This window comes from Harmonia axyridis, chromosome 1 (genome assembly GCF_914767665.1).
Source record: "Harmonia axyridis chromosome 1, icHarAxyr1.1, whole genome shotgun sequence".
NCBI lineage: Eukaryota > Metazoa > Arthropoda > Insecta > Coleoptera > Coccinellidae > Harmonia > Harmonia axyridis.
The window spans coordinates 25248672-25276362 of NC_059501.1; the positions used below are offsets into that span (position 1 = coordinate 25248672).

Consider the following 27691-nt stretch of genomic DNA (forward strand, 5'->3'; position numbering starts at 1 on the left):
TAAGCCATTTCATCAATAACATTTCTTTGTCATCTTTTTTCCGGGACACCCTGGTCGCCATAAGTAACTATAATACTCGTATATCCCTCATTTTTTACTTTTACATGGGAGATTTGGAAGAATCCTGTATAAATATGAATAATACTTTCGAATTGAACTGTGTTAACCTTATAAATACTAATTACTTCATTTTATCAAAAAGCAATAATCAAAAATTAACAGCTCCATAATTCTTGATAATTACCCTCGGACCTTGTTTGAAAATACAGCATGATCAATCCCTAATATCTGTGACATTATTACTGAAGATGGTCAATGCGGTGTCAAGGTTCATCGAAATAATGACTAGTTATTTGTCAATACCTATCTACTTATTTATTCAAATCACCTATCGAACTCACAATGTCGAAAATTGCAAAATATATCGATTTTCATTACCATGTATCTGTTCAGTATTCTAATAGACACATTGGAAAATAATATAAATGCTTCAATGAGTGCATAAGCCTCTCCGAAGTTGACCTTAATGGTATTTCTCGAATGTCGAGGAAAATACCTATATGAAAACGTATAAATCAATATGAATTAGAGAAATAAGCAGAAATTAGCGATGCGTCAATCAACTTGTTTGTTCCTTACAAGTATCTTTGCTATAAACACTGTAATTTTGAAATTATCTTGTTGATATTTGAAACAGGTATCTTATTTACCATCTTTTGGGAGGTAAACAGTTCCAAAATTACTTTTTGCTACACTAATGTATAGCTGTTTTGTTTCGAAAACAGTGAAGGTGAATAATCAATTCAAATTTCAACGGGAAACTATACGAAACAAAATGAAATATTCATAAGAATCAAATTAGTTTGTTCTCAACTTGAATAAACTTGGTAGGTATTCTAGAAATGCATTATGATCAATGATGAAATTATTCCTTATTTATATTTGAATTCAAATCAATATTAGTTACGAAGAGTTGTTATTCACCAAACACCAGAATTATGGAATTATTCACCAGAATTATGGAATTATTCTTTTTTATGAGATGAAAATAAAAATGATATGGATGAAGCACAAATCTATTTTGGGATGAAATAACTCATTTCATCCGTTCTAAAAAATTTCTCTCTGAAATATTAACACGGAATTTTTTCATCATTCTACATGTTATTATTTGTTATCATTCAAATAATGATTTTTGTAATGTTTCATTTCAAGATTTAATTCGATTTTCATGAAATAGAAGAGTGATCAATACTGTCTACAAATCTCATACTGCCCAGAAATCTAATTACTTGAAAAACATTATTGTGAAATATTGCAATTTTGTTTTCAGGTATTTAAAACACTCTTGTGGCATTCACAATCGTCACACATCGGAGTTTAACTCTACTATTATTCTCTACTAAACAAAGTGGCGAATGCGCCGGTATCAAAATTTAATCGCTTCAGGTTTTGAGTCACTCGAAGTGAATAAATCAAATTCTTTTCGATTTGAGACACACAATGGTATTGTAGCATTTAAACTAAGATTAAACAGGGTAATTCCCTAATTGTGGGGCTAAATTTCAGGAGGTGATAGTACTCATCAAACTAATAAAAAAGTTTGAACATTTGTACTGAAATACTCTTCCTCTTCAAATATATTATTATTTTTATTTTCTGATATGAAGTTCGAATGCTTCTATTGATGGAAATATGGTCATAGGCGTAACTTTTCACAGCGAATCTTATGTTGATGATATTTTCTTGATTAACAAAATTTTGGGGGTAGTTTTCTAAACTATTTTTTTTTCCTAAAGTACAGTCCCACAATTAGGAAACACCCCATATATTGAATGGAATCCCTTCGACCAGTTTACTGCGTAAATGCTGTTATTGTGGAAAAAAAAAATTTGAAAATGATGAACTATCTAGTACTTGAAAAACATTGGCATAAGCTTTCACCACCTAAACATTAAAGATTTTTGAAATTTTTGATGCATATTTCCACCTTAAAAATATTTAAATCATTTATTTTTCTGGTCACTTCTTACGAAACTTGGATCTCGAAAGAGAATTAATGAATGTTAAGTGAGGACCACTTGAGCGAATGTTCATTTATGTGCCAATTGCCTCATTTCGGAACTGGAGATTAGATGGAATGGAAATTGGCATATGTATGCAGAATTACAATTTCAGCCCTCATCAAATTTTTCACGCTGTTCGCGGTACCAGAACCATAGCATAATCAAGAAAAATATAAAAAAAATAATTACCAAATATGTAGTTCCGTGATAGAACTGACGAAGAATTTCAAACAACTTCCGACTATTGAGAAAGCGCAGCAGAGAGCAAACCACATCTCACTATAATTGTAAAATTTCCTGAAAATATATTTAGAGCTTGAACGTAAAGTCAGCTAAAATGTGAAAAAACTTTCAATAAAAAATACAATATGTATATAAAATTTGGGAGTTCTTCTGTTTATCTATTGAGGATGTGATGAAGTTGTTGGTATACTTACCTTATTTCATGCAGATAGCGTCACCCGAATCAGAAAAAATTCGAGTAGAATATCGAATTCAAGAAGAATTGTTTTTAACGTTGTAGCATTTGACGCCAACTATTTGTCATGAGTCTCTTTTATGGAACGATATACGCTTCAACAAGGCAATAAAATTCACTACAAAAAAGTTCACAAAACTGTAGCACTTTGGTTCGTCTTGAAGCACTTTTTCGTCCTTCTGACAGGCAATAATAACAATAGTAATAGAAAATTTTGAGAAATACTTGGGCTAGTGGTGTGATTAAACTTTAAGTATTGAAAAATGAGGCTGCTGCTACTGTTACAGAGAATGAATGGCGCTACCGAGCAATGATTAATTTTTTATGACCTAGAATTGGAAGATATTGATCTGGACGACGTTTGTTTTCAACAAGACGACGCTAGGTGCCACAAAAGGAACAAAACAATCGAAATTTTGCAAGAACAGTTTCCGGGTCATGTTATTGCTCGAGAGTTGATCACAATGGGCCACTGAGATCTTGTGATTCAACCTTTAGGCTTAGGGAACTTTGGATATTTCTCCCTCATTTTAATTGGTGTAAACTAATGTATAACTAGCTTCAGATGCTGTATCTACCAAACTATCTTTGCTCGCCGAAGGTGCTGCCCCCCTTGGACCCCTTCACTATGCCGGTAGATCCCTCACTGGGTATCCGTCAAGAAAAAAAAATTTTTTTGGACACCGAGGATCGTGAGCTAATTTTAGACGATCCACCCGGTATACTCGTTCGATTCTAGGAGGGGTACTTCATATGACTTTTTTTCCTAAGACCTACCGTTTGGCCTTGTGGGCCACAATATTTGATGCAAATAACTTTTCATTTTAACAAAAATGGTTGAAACAGCAAACCTGAAATATTGAGATGATAACTAAACAAATATGAGATTGTGACCCTCGGTAGATTTTTCGTGGTACTTTAAAATTGCCAACAGAGGAATGACAATTGCATGTCAAAATAATCAACGATACTCGAAAACCGCGATGAAAATCGAAGGTTTGGAAGTTTTCCTGGGGCTGTGAAACTATTTCGAGGGGGGTCTTATTCTTGTCATTTTTGCTCTAGATGGTCCTGTTAAGGCTATGATTTTGTATACCTACATACCTAGATTCTTAGCGGAAGGGCTTTATCCATCTACCAAATACCATAATTATATGCAATAATGATATTGAACATTTTTCCAAAAAAGTCCTTACCAGTCAACAAAGGTCATTAACAAATATCTTGTTACATATATGACTCCTAATGTCTTCTTCATAAACGAATGAATATGAAAATGAGTAGTTAGAGAAAATCCAGTTTGTATTTTAATCTGTCAATTCTGTTTTTTTACTGGTTTTCATTCTATTATTCCATTGCACTAAACCATAGAATATTATTTAAAGAAAAGAAACCACAAAAGATTCCTAGTTAATTCTATGATCCACGCAACCATAGATGAAAACATAGAAGATTAAAACAAACATCGAACCGGAGCTTCATCTGGGAGATTCCAAATGGGGATTCCCTTACGTAAGAACCGTGTTCAACGGTAAACGGCTGTCGTCGGCTGTACAAGGCAAGCTACGCCGTCTCATGCGAGGCAAAAGGTTATACGAGAGAGTGAGAGCCCCTCCATGGAACGGTATTTCGCGATCCGCATCCGAGACATCCCTGCAACTGCAGGCCAGCCAAAGAGCTGATCAGCTGAATGAGCTGGTAAAACTTTCAGTTTCTTTGGTGGGTTCTAGCAGGCCGGCCGTGTTCGTAACCCACGCGTGCGTTACGTTGCGTCTGATCTCGAAGCACTTCGCGCTCAATTTCGTTTCGATTTTTTTTTAAGCCGATTATTCTGTGTTTGTTGTTGCTTGTTCTATTTTTCAGTATATGCTCTTTGGTTTATGGTTGTTCCGTCTGTCATTCGTTGAGAGGTAAATATGGATGTTGCGTTGTTTTGATGCTCATATTATCGTTATTAGTGGTGGATTTACTGGTAGTCTGAAAAGTCTGAGGTCCCAGCCGGCAGATTTTAAGGGACGGCAAATTTTTTCAGCAAATTTTTATGTCACAGAAAATGAAATGAATGAATTATGATGATAATATAATAATTTTTTCACTCTATTGCCGAAATATTATTCAAATAATGTGAAAAATCCTCACCACTAAAGCTTAATTTGTTATAATTTTAGTTAGGAAAAATTTAACCATCTGCACGTATGTTAATGTTAATTGTTATTGAATTGAAATTTTCCTATTTGATTAACCGGTAAAATTAATTCAACCACATTTAAGGTTACTATGTTATTGACTGTATGTGAGAATATTTCGTCTTTTAAAAGCGCCTTACTAAAACTAATTCACAATAATAATATCAAAGTAGGTTTTTACCCAAATATCATGATTTTTTTTTCATTCCTAATCAACTGAAGTAGTAGTAACTTTGTGAACTTCAAGTTCACGAAAGTAGGAAAACTCGAACAAAATTCAATTTAGTTAGCTGAAACCATAAAGTTGATACTTCCTGAGATAAATGTACTGAAAAATACAAACTCTTGTAATTATCATTATTTGAAATAGTATAAAATTTACCGTCTGAATTATATGGATTTAGATACGTAACTTCAAATATAGGATAGGTAGTTGAATACTATGAGAGCGCAAAAACATAATTAATATATGTGTCAATTAGATTACCTATCAAATTGCAGAGATCAGTATTGAATAGCCTATTGGCGACAAATTTGTATATCCGCCACTAATTACTATTATTAGTATCATTAAGTTAATTCTATAATAAAATAATCAGGATTCGAATCCGTTTATATACCTAATATTGGTCAATAATGCCTTTTTTGTCTATTTCCAAATTAATTATTTCCAATGGAAAGGTCATGCACAGTTTGTATAGAAGATTTTAAAATTTAAAACTCAAAATGTTGACATATAAAATAAAATTCTTCATAGAAACATGTTCAATATCTCTAGCACTACGAATGAAGTGTATTATATAAATATCATATAATATTAAATAAATATGAATATTTATCGAATTTTTTTTTGGAATAGAAGTTACTACACAGATTCCAAAAAACGTCAGGAGGTAAAAAGCGGGCAATACTCCAGAAAAAATATCATCTTGTGGATTTGAATTTGAAATTGGCATATCACATGTTTTAAACTTTAATTTGCAGTATCTATGCCAAATTCCACTTGAAGATGTTATCGGAAAAAAACATTCGAAAATAGAATTCAAATTTAAGACGTTTAAGAAAAAAATGTGTTTGTGGGACAATGTTTGAAACACGTTTTTTCTTAAAATTATTTGAAATTTGAAAAATTTCTCATATTCTTTTATACCTCCTAAGTATTGGAAACATTTATTGCTACGATTAATCTTTTGACAAAAATATATCTTAGCGACACCCATAATAGCAATAAATATGATGAATATATAAATTTCAACGTAAACAGAAAATTATTTTAGTCATAATGATTTTCTTTAAGAGCAAGACCAACTTACTTATTTCTACTTCAGAAGACTCATTATGAAAATGAAAATTAATTTTTTTTTTTGAAGTGATGAACTAAAAACTTGATATGTCGTTCACTGAATGGAAAAAATTATATTCAAGGATTACTACATTTAAGCAAACACGTTTTGCAAGTGAACAAGAAAAAATCGATGATAGTATTGATCCAGAACTATAAGACTTAGAATTACGCAAAAATATCAAATGTATAGATACTAGAGTAAAATAATGCATTCAGTATTTCAAACCGATCGAATTGTAATCACGGAAATATCGGGTACATATTTCATAGGTTAATAAATGTTGGGCTTTTTTTATATTATTCTTGAATGTTCTATGGTTCTGGTTACGCGGTAGAGGAGTTTATACCACGAGGCATTTTCATGATCTGGCAAAGTTTAAATAATCCTCTCAGCTCAGCGTTTTTGAGATCCTACCACTATTCAGGATGAGTGAAACAATCTCAACCGTTCCTCTGATTTACACTTCTTTTATACCTCATGCAAAATATGTTTTTGATTTTTAATTTTAGAAGAACCAAATTTTCAGCATTCGACAAGACTTTCTGTATAATATTTTTATGTGAAAATTCATGCATATAAATAAAAAATTAATCATTAAAAAATTAATCTAATTTTTTTTCCATGCCAAAAAAATTAATAAATAAGGACTTTCCGCAATGACGAACTCTTTAAAATGAATAGTGGTTAAAACCACAGATAAATCGATGGTCTCTAGCGTAAAATAAAGCGTATCTACCAATTTTTGAACTGATCACTGAAACGGTCCATTTCATAATGAATATTTACGGAATCAATCCCTAGTTGGATTTCGCCCATTGACCAATTTAACTGCGGCATTCAAGATAGGAACCTACCCTGCAAATTTGCGTTCGACAATCATACCTACTGTATACGGCCGGACGGTCAGAAGAAATAGAATTCATCATGAGCGAGTCGAACCTCATCATTTGAGACCATTCTTGGCACAAAATTCGAAACCAATCAGTTTGAGCTCATCAAATTCTGCACATTCTTATAAGAACAAGCATTTAACTTCTAGTCATCATTGATCTAATTAAACAAATTTCTGTATAGTTCCAGGATTTTTCGCAATAGACTCATTATGTGATTGGAACGTTTTAAATTTCCATATGGAAGTAGCACTCAACACAGTCTATAGAAGATAAAAAACACCTGCCAAACCTTGGAATGATTGATGAATGCGTTTTTCTAATAACAAAATAATTTCCTCATTTGTGAAAGAATCGGGAAGCTATAGGAGATGTGAAAATATTCAAATGCTCAATTGAACCTACTAATGCAATTATCACCATTTTCTCTATACGAGATGATTCATTACCTACAGATAAGATGTCTTTAACCTCAGAAAGTATATGGACCTTTCATTGTTACAGAACCATGGCTCATTTTACTTGGAAATATCCAGTGCAAGTGTTTTCAGAAGATGTAATAAAATTGAATAATTTGGTATTCATGAGGATTGAATTATATCGAAGAATGATATGCTAATTCATTCTTCGTTCATTATGAGCAAATTGGTTTATTAAGCGACAACTACCTAGGTTAAACAACTCGAAAATCATTATCTTGAAATTATAATTTATAATTAATTATAAATTCACATAATAATGATAAAAAACAAAATACAATTGATTATAAATTTATTTATAATTATTGATTAATATTTAATTATTTTAACTAATTATTAATTATGAATTTATTTATAATTATTCATAATATTTAATCATCATAATTAATAATTAATTATAAAAATGGGTTCTGAAAAATTCATAAAATTAATGACTTTTAATTTCTTTAATCTGATGTTCGTTTTTCATAGTTAATATTATTTAGTGAAGCAATTTTTCGAGCAATACCAATGTGGTTTTTTGTTTTGGGGATATGAAACGTTATTATTATTCTTTTCATCTACATTTTACGTTCTAATCTCGGTTCCAACAATGTGAGCTTATTGATTATACATCTTATTTTCCCAATGCAAAATTCAAGATTCGATATTTTGATCTATTGTACAAATTTCAAGGCACATATTGAAATATTCGTAAATTGACTAAATGGAGCACTGAAATGAAATATGAAGCTATTCTAAGCGGCCATACGGAGGTTTTTTCCAAAAATTGAATGAATCGGTAAAGCGAATCAAAATGAATTTTCATTGAAAAACATGAACTACATAGAAAGGTAATGTACACCCTTGAAGGAAGCTTGCCCTTTCGATCATTTATATCCTGTAGTCACTTGACAGAATGTATGTTTGTAAAAAATTTCCAAACACAGTGATTCCACTATTATTCTCTTTGAAGAAAATGAGGAGCTGAAGATGAAACTCTGAAGAACTCCGATTGAGGAAATGTCTATGGCAATAAAAGTAATTAACACAAATGTTTAATCCCGAAACCATAAAGCTGGCTATCGAAATAATAATACTTTGAATGGTGAACGATGCAATTGAGAAGAGAGTTCAATATGTCGATAAACCTATTTAAAAGCATACATAGTCTGCAACTGAACTCGAGCGGATGGGCACTTGAAACTTCAAGAATGCTATTAAGAATGTTAAGATTCCGAAGTAGATAATCCAAATTGTACTTATTGAATGACTCACACACATCTGTGCAAAATGAGTTTTGTTTTATTTAATTTGAAATTATTATTTTAATCAGAAGCCCATCCCAGTCAAGGCTGAGAAGTTTAAATAATGAATTGTGTATCGGGTGTCCCAAATTCATTGCCTAGTGAGAAGATCTCAGAATCCTTTTGATATAATATAATATAATATAAATTAAACTGTTTTAAAGCTATTAGAGGAAATTGGAAAATGGCTTGAAATGAAAAGTTTTCATAACTTCTTTGTTATTGGTGCTATTAACATGAAACAAAAACATCCTACGGGCACTTTTCACAGTATAATCCATATGTGTTATCATTTGTTTTTCATTGTAATTAGTTTCGAAGATAAAATATTTCTTTTTTGTTTTTTAAATGTTAAACTTATTCGGGGCCTGTAACTTAACAGGAGGAGGTCCAAAAAAAAAAAGTTTATATGAAATATCCATCCAATTTTTTGATAAGGAATCACCCCCTTAATTTTTTCGCAACAATTCATAGACACCCTGTATAATCATCATCTACCTACCGAAATCCGAGACGCAACTGATTGTTTAAATTTGATGATTTTTCAATGCTATTACGTATTATCGCATAATCTCACTTGTTTATGTTCAGTGAAAACTGAAAGTATAGAAGTACACAACAGAAACGTAATCAAGTGCACGAACGATTGTTTTTCAAGCTCATAATTTTATGTTACAAAGCATGATTGAACGTTCATAGTCGTAGAACGATGTTTAAATGGATGCACACGTTAGTTTCACAGCTCGTGGTCTCTGTTTGTCTAGTAGCTAAATTTCCATTATTTGCTTGATGTGTTTTTAATTGGCAAAACATTGTTTTTTCATTATGATTATTCTTTGTGGGAAATAGTTTCAATTTATCATTTCAAACTATGTATTTTTAATGGTCAATTCACTATTTTCAAAAACAAACTATTGGAATTATTGAACATAGGCATGATGGAAATGAATATGTATATGTATTAGGTCTTGAGAATTCGATCGCTTTTTTTTGAAGCTGAAATCTCTGAAAATGGGTGTGGTATTATGCTTTCTGGTATATCACTCTTATAAATTCAATAATTCATACTCGACTCCATAGCATTATTCATTTATTTATTGAATTCTTCACAAACACCATTAGCTCCCAAGACGTAGTAATCAGAAAAAAAGAAATCCATTATTTTTGCATGAAAAACAAGGCTTTAATTACCAAAGTTAGGGTCCGATTTAGGTCAAATATGCGTTTTCGCATTGTTCGATAACTTGTTGCCATTCTGGAGATAATATTATTATGACTCTCTCATAGAAGCCTTCGGCCCTATTGGAAAAAAATTGAGACAGACGATTTTCATAAGCCTTTGTTAAAAATTTTTCACCGAGCAAAATTGTTCGTTATGGATCAGAACAAATAGTGATCACTTGGTGCCAGGTCCGGATTATAAGGTGTATGCATAAGAACCTCCCAACCAAGCTCCTGGAGCTTCTGGCAAGTCACTATCGTTGTCTTGATGGAATAGAATTCCTTTTCTTTGGTCATTACCAAAGCTGGCTGCTTCTGGGCGATTGCTTCCTTCAGACTGTCCAATTGTTGATAGTACAGTTTCGAGTTAACAGTTGTGCCGTATTGGAGCAGCTTATAGTAGATAATTTCCTGGCAATCCCATCAAACACACACCAAAACCTTTCTGGCATTGAATCCTAGCTTGGCCACAAGTTCCACCGGCTTACCTCGTTTCGACCGCGACCGTTTTCGCTTGACGTTGTCGTAAGTGAATCACTTTTCATCACCGGTCACCAATCGAGTTTTTTCTTGAAACCAGATTCAAGCAAATTGTCCTGAACGATTTTTTTTGCAATTTTAGCTCTTGCACATTCGAAACAGTGCTTTCATGACAGACGGACTCGACAATGTCCACGGTTTTATCGACATTTTCCGACAATTGGCGCTCAAGTTCGTGGGGCATCTTTGTCATCGAAATAACCTGAATGGAAAAGACGAAAAATTATTTATATTCTCAGCAGCTTGGCTTGGATTTCCACCTTTATCGAAGAACACTATGAAATAGAGCATATTTTCTTTTTGCTAGTGTCCATCTTTGACGCGCTCCCAAACTAAACTGTGTCCACTAATCACAAAACATTCAAAAAAGTTTTTTGTCGTACGAAATCTCTTTTTTCTAACGGCATCTAGTCCTAGTGGAATCTCATCGGACTTATACAACGCGAGATACAGATAACTTAAGTCATCTATTGGAAAAATATTGGATTTCTCTTTACTACATCGATTTTTGCCTCTGTTCAGAATGTGTCAAGATTTTTGGAGTGTTCAGAATGTTTTGGACATTTTTTGCTGTACTCATTTTGATATAAAAAGGGCTGTTTTGGAGTCGCAATTTCTATAAGATGCTCGATAAGATGTTATCTGTGTATTCAATTTTTATGTTTATTGTAATTTTGTATTTTTCCCCAGTCTGTAATTGGCTAAGGCTGTAGATGGGTGTAGTCTCGGGTGTAGTAATTAAATAAATAAATAAATATTCCGAGTGGTTGCCAAATACGAGGGGTAGATGAATGATATTTATAATACATAACGAAAAATTATTAAAATTGTTCTTTCTGCTCCTGCTATAAAGCCTTTAATAATAAATAATGAATCTCCCAATAAGCTTTTTTTCGTCGTTGTGATAATTTGCGAAATAACGAAAGACAGTTTTTTGATTCTTTATGATTTGGCCTTTGTTAGTGTAACTAGGTCGGCATTATAACGAGATTTTAGGAAGTTTACTATTAAAAGAAGATAATTACGGAATATCTCATTCGATTCCAATCAGACTCTCGGCTTTATGCCGTCGTTTAAGTAATCTTCAATTAAACCTTTCGTAAAATCGATTTCGGAACATCATTGTTCAACTTGCGTAATATCTTCACCCTGATATTTCAATTATTTAATGAAATTAATGTTTTTCTCTTCATTATTCGAGATCAAATCGGAATACCCACGGTGGAATTAGTTGGAATCGTTGGAAGAACCGTCAATAAATTTTATGTGTTCATATTGAGATTGCTTCTGTTTTTCCTATTATTTCGAGAAATAAACCTTCGCAGTAGATCGGGAAAGGTGAATCATTTCATATAATGGGATTGCATATACTTATAGTATACAAAGGTACTGTCGACAAATCGAACAAATTTTAATATTCAAATAAGCAACGGAATTACCTATTCCAAATTAAGAATGCAATATTCAGAATTTCCCAAACAATCAAGGATATCACTTGATGTGAAAATTGAAATCAATTCAGTACCATTGCTTTTTAACTTGATCTCATTTTAAGTTATGAAAATTTTCAAGAATTATATCCACAAAATTCGATTGATAGGTTTTGAATGAAAAAGTGTCATCTTTATTGCAGTAGGGAAACTGATTTCTTACTAAATTGCCAGCTTACAGCATGCAATTTCAAGTATAGACAGATTTTTTATTCGGTTTCTGAATTTTTTCTAATTTATGATAAAAACTATGAATATTTCTGATTCAGGCAACTAAAGTTCAAAAGAATGAATCGAAATCTCACAACGATAATAGTTCTCCTGGAAAAATATAGATCTGGGGTTACTTGAAATTTCAATTTGAATTTTTGATGTTCAGTGTGCGACTTCTTTTTACCTGCATATCCAGTCAGATTGTATAATTATGTTAATCTGTAATATTCACAATTGATCGTTTTATCTTCATAAAGATATTCAATGTAGAATATATTCGTATTGCCATAACCTTGCCAGCTGATGTTAGATCGTGGACGGTTTTCACCGAATGCTTCAACTCATCTGTGCTATTATTTAACTCAGAATTTAAGGGATGAATCATCTAACAAATATCGTGAAAAAAATCCTATTCATTCCCCATAAACAACTTCAGAGTTAGGGATCGATAATGCGTTAGTCCTTTTGATAAGAGGCGAGCAAGCGAGGCACCCATTTCTAGCACAGCTTTTTGATGGACTAAGTTCTTACAAAATAGTGGATTTACACAGCGTTCTTATATCTTCAGCTCCACCGCTATCTCACGCAAATTCTATTTACGATTATTCAGAACCATTTCGACCATGTTCGAAGTCAGTATACCACTTTTTTACTGTTGTTGCCGTTGGAGCAAAGTTTAAATAACACTTATCGAGCCATTTCATCGCTTGCACAGTATTTTTTTCATAAAAAATAAAAGATTTTTATTAATACAGGAAACTCGTTTTTATCTATTTTTGAAACAACAAAAAATATACCGTCAATTAAACTCATTATCTTAATCCATACTCCAGTCTATGTGCCGAAATTTTAACATGTTACTTTCGAATTTTGGTACTAATAAAAAGAACAGGTAAATACGATGGAATTTTGTAAATTCCAAAGTTTCGTCAATAAGGTTGAATAATGATGATCTATTCATCGATGTATTTTGTTTTTTCATTTATCGTTTCATATTCCTCAAATATGAAGTTAATTTTTTCAAATTTTCCTTCTGTTTATGGATGCAAAAAATTATTAAAAATCATCTAGTTTGATTTGTGGGTAAATAGTGATAGAGATTCTGTTTTATATGCGGCCTGTAGAATATTTCAAGACCTGAAAACTAAAAGAGCGCTAGATTTCGAATATTCTTGTATCATTTATCGAAACTACGAAACAAAAGGAATTTCTTTCCAGTTACTTTCAAATGATAAACAATCGCAATCGAGATGATTATCTATCGATAGCTCGAACGTGCAGATTTAAATCCAGTTCATTTCAACCATTTGTTTAATCTTGTTTGTAAATTGTATACTAACCTACCTTTGACATTTGTTGAAATATAGAACGGCGTTTACGAGTTGGCAAATTTCACAACCTCTATCTTGAGAACTAGAGTTCAAGTCCATGAAAAATGTTGCCGGTTTAAGCATAGCTACCTAAGAAATACTAACGATTGGTTGGCAGCATATTGAAAGCGGGTATACCTACTTAGATTGATGGAATCGGTCTTTTTCTAGCCAATCTGCTATGAACTAATTAATCATCAATTTTTCTGGTTTTTGCTCCAATATCCAATGGAATTTATCGTTCAGCAGGTGTGTGGATCATCAAAATGTGAAGGATTAATTGAATAATACGTGGGAATACCATTTGATTGAAATATAGTTGGGAGCGTTTAATATTTCTCATAGAAACTCGCTAAACGTGAATGTGAGACCTCACCGTATAGCTTACAGTTCGTGAAAAATATATGATTAAGTATTGAATATAAAGAAGTTCAGTAAGCTATGATATTTGTCTAATATACCTACAAGTTTCCCTAAATGAAGGATTTTCCAATAAAATGTTTCATTTCAATGAAAAAAAAGTATATTTCAATTAATAGATATTTACTTTATTGCGTAGGTATGCCATAACCTTTTCATGAAAATTTTCATGACCAAGTCGCTCATTTGCTGCTGTATGTCTTCGATAACTTTATAACTTGAATATATTGTGGAGCATTTGCATAGAGCCGAGCATAGACCTTTTACATTGCCCCTAAAATAGTTATTTATACAACGAGTGCAAAAAGTGAATGTTTATTGTACGAGTTGCATACAACATTTTTTCTACGTTCATGCAAAAAGCAAAAAATGATTTATTGAGGTGCGGCACTAGGTGTAGGAAAATGAAAAGCGCAACTTGAATACTTTATTATTAATATCGATTTGCATTGAAACAGGAACTAATACGTTAGGAACAATTCAACTCAAACCTTATTTTTACCTTCAATGTTGAAAGTGAATGAACAATTGGTGCAATTTTCAATATGAATATTTCGTAGTGAAGTACTTTTTAAATCCACTTCTTGATTTGTTACTGCTGTAAACGTACTAGTTCTTGGTAACTGTACATCGTATTTCCTTCAGGCTCAAATATTTGTTTGTCATGATGACAGCACGTTGAAGTAGAATGACAGATGAGTGTAATAAAAACTTTATTGCACTACTGCAATAAAGAACTTCTTTTTCAACTAAATATTGTTCGATAAAGTTTTGCTTTTTGCATGAATGTAGAAAAAAAGAATTAAGGTGTTCAAACTCAAGATTTCGTTGGCCAAGCCCAAATGTGATCGCCTATTGGGAAAGTAACACGCTCAGGAAACTTTTTTTCCAGAGGTGCTATTGTTTCATTGCTTATGCGTCGTTTTGTTGAGAATGAACGTCATCCACATCAATATCTTTCAATTTCGACCATAAAAATCATTAACCATGCTATACATCTTTTACCTCAAGTACCTTCAAGTTTCTATATATTGCTTGAGTGCCTTATTAAACGGATGATTCAGTCTTTTCATCAGTCAGCCCGTGAGTATATGATATCTGTTAGCCATTCTTACTTTATTCCTCGTTGCCTAGTAGATGCCTCTGAAGACACCAATCAGAGTGTGAGAATAGGCCAAAGACCTGATAGCGGACTAAATGAGGGGAATGCAAGGTTTTTCGAAATTATGAAGGATGCTAATACATCCCTTGCTCCAAGCGGATCCTCGAACCTACCCATCTATGTTGTCTCTGCAAAGAACTCTTCAATAGAGAATGCAGAACTCTAAGATGTCCTTGTCTGCCCGCAGGAAAATATTCCTAGAGGATACTCTGGAAAAAAGTCTGTGTATGTTGTGTCTACTTATGGGTAGAATGCTAGAAAGACTTGCGTGAGATGGGCTCCAGTAACGTTTTTAATGTTATTTAGTTCTCGGTACACCTATTCCAAGTAATTTTAGGACAAATGCATTAGCTCAATGAGGGACTCCATCTGCTTGGACCAGAACTGGCGTATCCCATCTGTCGGGAGTTTTTTCTCTGAATTGAGCACGAGGAATGATCTCAGGCAATCTACACTTCTCATTGAGATACTGTCCTTTGAGTTTGAGCTCCAAAATTTCCTGATTCTTGAGGGAAGACAACATAGTCTTGTAACTGATGCCTTAACTGGTCTCCTGTTCAATAAACATTCAAATCGAATGGGATTAATAGATTGCCCATCGTGCCGCTGTTGAACATATTCTGTTCGCTGAGTGCTAACCTTACTGAGTCGACAATACACCTGGAAGACCCAATACTGTTCCTTTTCTAATCTTATGAGGAGGAACAATCAATCATATGCCCACAGTTCAGCCAAGATTGACACCGCCGAGAAATAAGAAGATATAGATGTCTGAATAAGCTTGTTTGTTTGAACTTAGCCAATTTTCATCAATTCCCCTCTTGGAAACTTTTTGTCCACTTAATAGAGTTACATTTTAAAGTACTATTTGTAATACTTAGCCTTCATTCCTGCGTACAAATCATCTTGAAAAGATTTACCTACATTGAAGAAATCTCAGAAAAAAATCAGATGAAATCATATCTATTATATAAAAACATCGTTGGGTTTCTGGTCATTCTTGATATTTTGTTTGAAATCTCTATTACAACGTAGGATATGAGTTTCAACAAAACTAACATTATTCTCACCGAACAAAATAATGCGCTTCTTTTCCCGCTCTGTTGAATTATCGGCACGATAACGAACTACGACGTTATATATTTGCATCATCAATAAGAATCGCATAAAACATTCCAAAAAAAGTGAAATTAAGGAATCCAAATTAATTTGGAGAATTTTTATATAATTAATTAGTTGTTCTACAAAACGCTGCTTCTCATATGGTGTTCACGCATCGTTATAGTTTGTTATTGTAGCTTGGAATTAACTGTATGGTGAATATTCATTCATTTTGTAGACATGCATTTGGGATTAGGCAAGTGTGTTCCTGTTCCTAGCATTTTCATGTGTTGAACTTTCCTTTATTAAATAATCTAGTTCAGCATATTTTCTCTTTTTTTTTAAATATAAGAATGGATTGTTTTATTTCTAACAAAATTTGTTTATTTGCTTTGTGAGATGCAGAGCGGTACATGTAGTGAATTCCTATTTCGATTTTTTCATATACGAGCAAGATAATCATTCCATTCAATTTTTTTTTATTTTGGAGAACTCAGTCAATTATATTGTGTATACTGCATATTCTGCATGTTTTTTGTAATTCTAGAAGCTGATTTTACTCGGTTATTCCTTGATTTGATGCAGATATATTATTATTACTAAGGCGTATGCATCGAAAGGGGAAAAATAGAAAATTTCAAGTTTCATACTTTTGTGACATCCAAATCATATAAAACACTCGCTTTTGGCACAAAACGGCCTAAATCTCCGGAAGCACTCCAATCTGGATGAAATTCTGCACTGATGATAACAGTCACCAGTGTATTTTGTGACATCCAAACCATAGATTTTTGGATTTAATACTTATAACGTTAATCTAAATTTTCATTCTTTACACAGTGAGCAGTTTTTGCTCTAGATTTATAGATATGGGGATTTGTAATAAAATAAATAACAATTAAGGCTGCAATGCCTTAAAATGCCCTTTTTTGAGTCATAAAGTGTGTTTTTTCGAGGTATATAACTTTAAGTTGGCATTACTGTTCAAGATGGCGACCGATTTAACAGCTGTCAAGTGATTTATTCTCAGTTTGGTTTGGAATTTTATCATGAATAGACTCACGCCTGAACAACGCTTGCAAATAGTGCAATTTTATTTCGAAAATAATGGATCTGTGCGGAATACGTATCGCGCACTACGTCCATTTTATCGTCGACAAAATCGTCCATCAGAGCAGTTAATTCGATTAACCATGGAACGTTTTCGCACCACGTTTACTCTTATTGATAACTCGCATCCCCAGAGACGCCGTACGGTGGGTACAGAAGAAGCTATTGCTGCTGTAGAGTGTAGCATTGAGGAAGACCCGAATGAGTCTATCTGCCATCGAGCACAGGAATTGGATCTGTGTCCATCCACTTTATGGAAGATTTTGCAGAAGGATCTTGGTTTGCGTGCTTACAAAATTCAACTCGTGCAAGAATTGAAGCCAAACGATCATCAAGTAAGGCGTAAATTCGTCGAATGGGCCCAAAATGAGATTGTCGTTGTTCCCGATTTTCATAAGCGAATTTTGTTTAGCGATGAAGCGCACTTCTGGTTGAATGGCTACGTCAACAAACAAAACTGCTAATCCTCAAGTGTATGTCGAAACACCGTTACATCCAGAAAAACTGACTGTTTGGTGCGCTTTATGGGCTGGTGGAATCATTGGTCCGTACTTCTTCAAAAATGATGATGTCCAGCAAGTTACAGTCAATGATGATCGGTATAGAGCCATGATTACTAACTCTTTCATTCCTGAATTGAACAACCATGATGACCGGGAGCTGTGGTTCCAACAAGACGGCGCAACATGTCACACAGCTCGTGCCACAATCGATTTATTGAAAGACACGTTTGGTGACCGCCTAATTTCACGTTTTGGACCTGTGAATTGGCCTCCAAGATCTTGTGATTTAACACCGCTAGACTACTTTCTGGGGCTATGTAAAGTCATTGGTCTATGCGGATAAGCCACAAACCCTTGACCATTTGGAAGACAACATTCGCCGTGTTACTGCCGATATACGGCCACAAATGTTGGAAAAAGTCATCGAAAATTGGACGTCCAAATTGGACTACATCCGAGCCAGCCGTGGCGGTCATATGCCAGAAGTAATATTTAAAATGTAATGCTACAAGATTATCTTGCGGATAAATAAAATTCATGTCAATCGAATAATCCATCGTTGTTTTATTGCAATTTAATGTTCTATAGCTCTAAAAAAAACACCCTTTATATCATTGCCAACGAGATAACTCAAAAAAGGGCATTTTGAATTATCGCAGCCTTCCACTTAAAAACTGATTACTTAGGTTGTCAGATGGTTCTTAAAATTTGAAACTCTGTAGTACTCAGAATGAGAGAGATAGGCCAAACATATGTTATATATTCGAAATCAGGGGAAAAAGAGCTAGTCAAATATAGAGAATTATATAGGGTGTTCCATTTAAAAAAATGAAGTTACAATCAATATGTTGCCCACTCTGTATATGTGTATTTCGTTTTGTGAAATGATTTCAAAAAACTCTAGTCGATTCCGTGAAACTTTTGTAGAAAACATTTAGAAACATCTTTCGATTCTTGAAGAAATCCTTCCGAAAATGACATTGTGTTGAAAGAATCACATTATTCTACGTTCTCATGGTCATGGCCCAGGAAGTGTTTTACGGGGTGGCAATCATGATTTTGTTGGTAGCCGCTCGAAACAGTTCTGCTGAGCTTTTTTCAAACCAGGTTTTCAGGTTCCGCAATCATGATATTCTTCTTCTTCAAGCGAGCTCTTCTTATATTATCTTTACTTATTATCATATGTTTGGTCGTCTGCACATTGATATTAAAACCATAAGAATATAATATAGAATCCAGTACTTATAATAAAATATCTGCATGGAAAATTTCGAGAAAATTTATTATACACATGAATTTGAAAAGAGGGCTAAACGTCAGTGCTTTTCTCTTTCTGTGTGTATAAAGTATTCTGTACCTCTTTGACTACGTGGTCTACTGGTCTAGTATTTCCTTATCTAATCTATCTGATCCTATGAAATAAATGAAATAATAGGTTGTAGATCAATCCTGTTAACTGATTACTATCTCTAGATCTAGGTAATCAAGTATTGATTTTATGTTTCCATTCCAGGTGCAGATCAGGAAGCTCCGAGATCTTAGGAGGAATGCTCATATCAGATATTGTCATATATCGAAATACCTGAGTTATGGTGAAATGGCTAGAACCACAAAAAGAAACGGAACCACCCGACCGCCGTCTGATGGGTTCTGTGAAGGTACCCATCGGCAATGGCGAGATCACAGACGACCCCTTAGCGACCATAGATCATTCGAACAAGCATCAAATTTATTCAGTGAGCAGGTCAGTGATGTTACCTAGAATCTCAATCAACAAGTCTTTCTCTGAAGGGGTGCCGTCTTATTCTAATTCTGGTGGAGGGTGAGTAGTAGGACTGTATATAGGGGAAAAATGGTGGAGGAATACTTATAAATGTATGGAGTGATTCTACATGAGAATATATTGACAGTTTGCTATGTAAGTTTTGTTCGCAAATGAAATGCTTCGTATTCTTAAAAACTGACTGTTTATTGTTGATCCAACAGTTTGAAATATTCATATGAAATCACGTGAGTTTTAAGAGATAGTTATTGCTCATTCATTGATATGCGATTAAGAATATTATGTTCATCATTGGCGCATATATGGGAAATGATATCTTTCTTTTTGAAAGAAAAAATTGTACGTCACTGAAATATTTCAAACTTGAAGTCGTTTCGAATTTATCGTTCAATTTTTGACGAAAAATCTATCATCCGTTATTCCGTTTTTTCTTATGGGTTACAGATTTTATGCAAAAAATAAATGAAGAAATCCTAACGAATATTTCTCTTTTCTTCAATACATTCATTATTCAATAGATCTTGATAATGTAATAAATTGAAGATGTTTTGAGATTCTGTATAAAAATGACGCTCTATACGAAAAAAAGTCATGTGAATTTTTTATCACAAATTGAAGAAATGATTCAAAAATGATTTTTAATTTAAACTATCTCAGTGACATACCATTTTTTTAAATTGAGAGCAATAAACAGTGATATTTAAAAAAAAATTAACATCCCATATCTCGGATTACGAGTATTTTCGAATTATATTTTTCATGCAGAATTACTCCCTGAATTTAGTCGCACTTATTCAATAACACCCTGTATGAAGTTCAGTATTGTTTCTATAAACTTGTTTATTATTTCCTTCTATCTGATAGAATATCTTAACATATATGAAAAAAGAACTACTGCAAAATATATTGTTCATAGCGTCTTACAAAATAATAATGAATTAAATCAGAATATCGAAAGAAAAAAAACGTAATTTCCAAGTGAGATCAGATCCGTTTCTACGTTGACCAAATTTGATTTGAAGTTTGGATTATTTTCATCAGAAAAGCATTTCGTGGTCATCAATTTCTCAAGAGAGCTGAGAGTTGGAAAACACAGGCCTAAGGCCTATGATATGTGGAAGAAGAAGAAGAAGAAAAGCATTTGATATGTATGAAAAAAACAAAACTATGCTATATTAGATGTTGAATAATAATTCTTCATTTCTTAAAGAAGTGTTCGTTTGAATGCAGGTACTATAATTTTGTTTCAGCAGATTTTGATGTGAAAGGGGAAAGAAGCATAGAAAAAAAAGTAATGAATTCTGTGGTCCCCATCAAGGTTACAATTTGCGCAAAATGAACGATCTCTCAGAAGCTCCTAATTTCACAAGTAAATGCTCTCCCCACTTTTAATGCATTCAATTACTTCATTTAATGTTCGAGATTAATTTTTCGTGTACTACATTTTATGTATTAACAGGCTTTCCGGGACGTATGGATACCGCATTTTGCGCATCACATGTAAGCGCTGGAATGAACTGAAAAGTAAGCAAAAACGATCTTTATTCTGTACATCGCTTCCCTTCAAATCCAATATTGATCTTTGGAGTCAAAATCTATCAAGAATGTAGTTCAGCATAATATTCTCACTATTCGAAATTCCTCTCCTCGAGTTTCTCGGAATATTCGATTCTTGCCTGCTTTCGAGAACTATCCTGAGAATTATTATCCTGATTTTTTTTTCATTAAATTACTCAATTCAATACTCAAGATCAATTTTTCTTGTAACAAATTTCATTCAAATATCAGCTAGTTTTTGAGGAGGATTTGGAGGGCGCACAATTGTGGATGGCAAGGGTCAAGCTGAAAAGATCTTTGTTCTGTACAGGGTGGGCAAATTTCGATGTTTTAGCACCACAACTTTTGAACCAGAGGAGATAGACAAAATCTGATACCCACTTCTCGATCTCTTTTTCTGAGAAACTAACAAGGATAGTATTCATTTTTGGCCACCTTCTTTTGTTTTCGAGTTATAAGCGAAAATTGGAAAAATGGCGATATCGAAAAAATTTTATATCTCCACTGATACTGATGCTAGAGCTCTGAAATTAAAACATTATACAGGCACTTTTTCACGTAGAATCCAGTGGCGTGCTCGTATTCTCAAAAGGGTTTTTAATTACGAAGCTATGACCCAAAGTTTTGTTTTTTCAAATGGGAACACTAGATTTTTGTGCCATTTTCTGAAAGCTTAATTTTTCCTGATTTCAAAAATATATGACATCGTATGATTCGTATCAAAGTATTCAACAGAAAATGGTCAAAAACCTTTTTTTACTTAAGAGTCTCAATATTTCTATGGTTTCAACTGTTGATGAGCCTTTCTATAACAAGAGCAGTGTCTTTCCGTCAATCTGAGTATTTCTATGCTTTTCACTTATTTCTACAAAATTCGAATCTATATTTATTTTATACAAATAGTTTCGAAAAGATGAACGAACTTGAAAAAAGTTTCCTAGGTAGCTCGAACACAGTTTCAAATATTCATCTATTGAAATATCGAGAAGAGGTGTCGACTGTGCATTGTGCAATTGTTGTGATTATTAGGTTAAATATTATTTCTTGTTTGTCCCTTCGTAATTAAAATGTTGAGTCCAATCATATATGCATTGTTTCATATGCTGTTTTAAATGGATTGGTACTTGTGCGTATTGATTCTGGAGACCTATGTGCATAATCTCCTGATACATGCATCTCAATACAACTCTTTCGATTGAAAAATTCGATCTTGTGGTTTCTCCGTTATTTCCAAATCAATTTTTAGATAAAAAATTTATAAAACATATCTAGATTCGAATTTTGTAGAAATAAGTGAAAAGCATAGAAATAATCAGATTGACGGAAGGACACTGGTCTTGTTATAGAAAGCTCAATTTTTCTGTGTTCATCAACAGTTGAAACCATAGAAATATTGAGACTCTTAGGTGAAAAGAGGTTTTTGGCCATTTTCTATTATTTATATTGATCCGAATCATACGATGTTATATATTTTTGAAATCAGGAAAAATCAAGCTTTCAGAAAATGACACAAAAATCTAGTGTTCCCATTTGAAAAAACATAACTTTGGGTCATAGCTTCGTAATTAAAAACCCTTTTGAAAATACGAGCACACCACTGGATTCTATGTGAAAAAGTGCCTGTATAATGTTTTAATTTCAGAGCTCTATCAGCAGTATTAGCGGAGATATAAATGTTTTCGATATCGCCATTTTTCCAATTTTCGCTTATAACTCGAAAACAAAAGAAGGTGGCTAAAAATGAATACTACCCTTGTTAATTTCTCAGAAAAAGAGACCGAGAATGGGGTATCAGATTTTGTCTATCTTATCTGGTTTAAAAGTTGTAGTGCTTCCAACATCAATATTTAGTTTGAAGTCGAAATATATCAAGAATGCAATTGAGAACAAAATTCGAAATTCCTATTATCGTTTTTCGGAATACAATTCGATTCTTGCAACTTCTCAGACTTTTTCGATACCACTCGTAACTAATAAAAACTGTTATCCAGAAACGTTTTCATTTAATGCGATTTCGCCACAGTTTCTTCTCCACTGCGGATCGGTTAACGAATCAATCATTAACTAGGCATATCTCTCCTATTAATTTTCGTCGATGTAGGTCTTTTCCGCAAAATATTTCTATCCCTAACAATCAATTTAGCTCGGTAATACATTTCTTACGTCACAAACTTCCTGATTTTGCACGGAACATTGCTCGCCGATGAATCAATTCCGAAATAAATAATTTCCTCTGCATGCCAGATTACGCACAGAATTCGCTGGTTTTCTCTCTTTTTATCCGAACGAAGGTATGTGATCTCACTGCGACCGACGGCACCACGGGCTATACACGAAACGGGTCTTGTGGAAGCGAAAGTGATCTCGTATTCGGATCTGCGAACGGTTGTAAAGATCGCTTTCAATGATGTTGCGAATTTCGGCGAATAGGTCATAGAGATAAACGAGCGTAAAGAATGCTTCAATGGATCTGGTGCTATAAAAAGTTTCGGTATCCGCTTGTTAACTGTATACTCTTGGGAATTGATTTGTTGGCTACGATAACAATCTTTGTTTTCTATTATTATCCATTTTTATGTTTCCTTCGTTAATTTTCTATTTTCGTATGCGTCTCCATCCTTCTCTTGGTTTGAATGAATCGTTTCTTAATGAAATAAGGATCGAATGACCTCATTGTCTAGAGCAGCGTTTCTCAAACTATGGGGATGGCACCCCAAGGGGGGCACAAGCGATTGAAATAAATAATTAAAGTTAAAATGCTAAAAAGATATTCAAAAAAATATTTATCGAAATTTCATTTAACAATGACGAAGAAACATTTAAAGCACTAGTTAATGGCTAACAAGAGCTTGTGTTAAGGCACACAATTTCTTCGAATTTGGTTCCATGTTAGAGATGACCATTATTAGATAATTTTCTTATTGAAGTTTATTTCTGTATTTGGATATGAAGGTAGAAAGTGCAGGAAATTCAATTTCACAAAGATAAGACTTTGGAAAGAGATTCCTAAGCGCTTCGACTTTTATAACAGAGTAGTTGTTCGGAAGTACAGTCCAGAAGCTTGTTAAAGATTCATTAACAAAGTTCAATATTTGTAAGATATCAGTTGTTCTCCTTCTTGTAGTGACAGTCCAACAGGTCTATTCTCAAATCGAGTGTAATTTTCATTCCTACCTCCAAGGATAGGGGGAGCAAAATGTTGTGAATTACAACAGGGGGTGCGAAGAGCAAAATTTTGAGAACCGCTGGACTAGAGAGAGGGAATTAGAATGGACAAGTCGAGTGGAATATACATAATCATACTTCTTCAGACCTACTTGAATATCAATGAATCAATAGGAAGTAAATGAACATTCTAAAGGGTGTATCCATCAGAAGTCAAGAGTTGCATTACTGGCGATTTTGGACGTCATATTAACACATTGATTATGTAATACCAAATCAATAGGTGACATATGCTAATGATTAAACATGAAAATCGATACGATAGGTCAACCAATTGTTCACTTGAACAACAAGTGGTGTATGCGCAACATGTAACGAATATCTGGAACAGTCGAAATAAAGAGGTTTCCAATTGGAGATAAATCAATAGATCTTTATTACATTGTAAAGAGGAAGGTATACCATTAATAATGGAAAACGATATTGCCAAATGGCTGATTATGCAGCATTGGCATAAACCTCATCTTTCATGTGGCCCTCAAAGAAAAAAGTCTTAAGGTTTCAATTCACAAGATCTCGATGACCAATTGTGATTACTTACATCTTCAAAGACTCACACTTACCAGTTTTCCTATTGCCGGCTAAGAAGGTACTTCACGACGACCCAAAAGAAGTCATTTAGTTAGTTTTTACGCTAAATTAGTTTAGCTTACTATAACTGCAAAATTTCACCATTTTTGTAGTGAATCATTCCATTTTTGATGATGGTGTAGTATTCATTTGTCGAATTTAAAAAGATGACAGATTCAAAATTGACATCTGAGCAGATAGCAGCTATTCAAAAAGAAACCTCTTATTGGAATACCCTATATATGTATTTTGGGTCTATATACAATCAGTGGACAAGATAACACTTCACTCAATAAAACAATTGAATAAAAAACAGAGAAAAAACACAATTTGTTATGAAAATTCGACTTTATTCGTCAACAAAGTCATCTTCAGGATTGATACCTGTACTTTAAAGCTCCTCTAATAATTTTACAAACTTTTCCGTTTTAAGATTCGTCTTTGCCTTCATTATAGCCATATTTCTCTGCCTTTGGCATTCTTTGAGGTCAATATTCACTGGGGGCTAAATTTGAAGGAGCAAGAAGCAAGAAACTCGGTTTTATTAATTTTTCAAACAACAAAAACTGTAGCGTTACTTCTCCTTCAATATCTTGGTCTAGACTTATTAACTCTACGTGTCGAAATTTTGACACGCATCTTTTGGAACTTGGTAGTAACCAGAAAAAAAGTGGTATCTATGGCACTGACAGTGTCATCTGTGTGCCAGGCACTAGACTTATTCTAGTCTAGTTTAGACATTTTTTTGAGGTATTTTGGATTATTCTAGTTCTAGAACTTCAATTTATCAAATAAAGTTTTTCATGAACGAATGCTGTCTGTTTTTGATGAAGCGGATAAAAATTGACCACAACACTAATGATGTGTCATGTTTAAATTTTGCTGTTTGAACTACGGTGAAAAATTTCAAATGAACTGAAGAAAAATATCAACCAGAGAAAAATGCTCGAGTTGGTTACATGACTATTTCTGGATATATTTTATTCTCCTCCTACCAACCTATTAGAAAGATATGCTATGATCCTTGGAAACCTTTAAATAAAACTTTCTTCTTGTTTTCCAGGGTGAATCCTCTCTTCAAAGAGAATATGACTTACACAGGCACATCAAAAAACGGGAGAAAAAACACCTATATGAACCGACAGCCGAGACAGAACTCGTACGTGTCAGGAGATAAATCTGGGTCATCAGGGTACGGCAGTAGCAGAATAAGCAGTTGCTTCGACCCACTATACGAAAAGATACCCAGAGACTCAGATCGAGCTTTCATCGTTCAGCAAAACCCAAACTTCGTCAAATCAATTCGAGTATGCCAACAAAAAGCAACAAAAAACTCTGTGCCATCATCGGGATCAGGCTCATCCTCCGGGACCCTGAATACCATACCAGAAGGACAAGTCGACATAAGCAGACCCAAAAACGTGTGGCCTGCCGAGGAAGAAAAGCGCTTGGAAAACTACGATTCAATTGTCGATGACGCCCTCTTATTGTACACGAGTTTGAGTTACATGCCAGAAATCGAGAAGAATTCTCTTGGTGTTCAGATTTCTGTGACGGAATTGTTGGTCGACATACTCAAACATGTGAATTCGGCTTTAGACGGTCATACAGATAAAACACCAGAAGACGTATTGAAGACGGTGACGAACAAGATCAGTATGGGTTTGGAGGTTTTGAGGAACAGCACAGAGGAGGACATGAGGAAGCTGTGCCTCAACTTGAAGAATTGCAAGAATGTCAATTCGGTTTTGAGAGCGTTTGGTAACTCGAATTCGTCTTCTACTTCCGGAGAATGGAGCAGTAAGGCGAGGAGTTCCTCTTCCGAAATGGACGACACTTACAACACTCATTTTTCGACTCCTTCCAGCAGTGCTTTTAGTGATTCCGTGAAAGATCATTCGGATGGTAATTTGAACTATGACAGGGCCCAAAATTTCGATAATTCGCATAAAGTACTGGATGGTGGTTCTTCGTTGAAACCTTGTTCGATCAGGGCGGTGAATGACGGAAAGCCCTCAGTTTGGGAACAGTATTACGGTATGAAAGCTGATGATGTGAAGCAGGTTCGAAACGTTGTGCCAAAACCTACCGATGTGCCAATTTTTGTGAGTATCCTTCTGATTATTGTTCATTTGAATTATCGTTAATTGTTTAATCGTTGTGAGTCTGTAGACTTCTATTCCGGTTGTTGTTTGCTCTTTTTAATTTTCATTCACTTACTGAATTCTTTCTATTTTGTGTGTTTTTTTTTGCAGATACTTATTAATAAATATTTCATGTTGATAATTTCTATAATAGCGCAATAATAACAGTTTTGCTAGACTATCAACTATCCATAAGACCAAATTAATGGCTAGGATAAGATCCAATAAAATATTACTTTTCTCGTGACACAATTTCAGAGTGAATCAAGAACCATCGAGATCAATGTTTCTTCAAATGATGAGGAGTAGAAGAAGAATCAAGAAGTAACATATAACATTTCTACTAATAATTCTCCACTTCGATGGAAAGAATTAGTTACGATTAGTATTTCATAATACCAAGATTTTTAAATTGTCGTACTGCTAATAAATCAAAACTTCTGTGACGATATTAAACTATGACGAAATAATTGTGAAAATAGTGGCAAAATCACATGAAGCTAGAATGGAATTCAAGTTGAATTCACAACAATAAAAAGCTCAAGTAATTG

General features: G+C 33.7%; 1 protein-coding gene across 2 annotated transcripts in view; it reads left to right on the top strand.

Moving 5' to 3' along the window:
• Nucleotides 1–4186: 4186 nt before the first annotated feature.
• LOC123671305 overlaps nucleotides 4187–27691 on the top strand; it is a 95870-nt gene continuing 72365 nt past the window's right edge. The window contains exons 1-3 of one of the 2 annotated variants that reach the window (XM_045605055.1): nucleotides 4187–4454; nucleotides 19375–19683; nucleotides 26060–27101. In XM_045605055.1, the coding sequence (XP_045461011.1) occupies nucleotides 19451–19683; nucleotides 26060–27101 (1275 nt within the window). In that variant the 5' untranslated portion in view covers nucleotides 4187–4454; nucleotides 19375–19450. The remainder of the gene's footprint in view (nucleotides 4455–19374; nucleotides 19684–26059; nucleotides 27102–27691) is intronic. The other variant, XM_045605056.1, reaches the window with a different exon arrangement.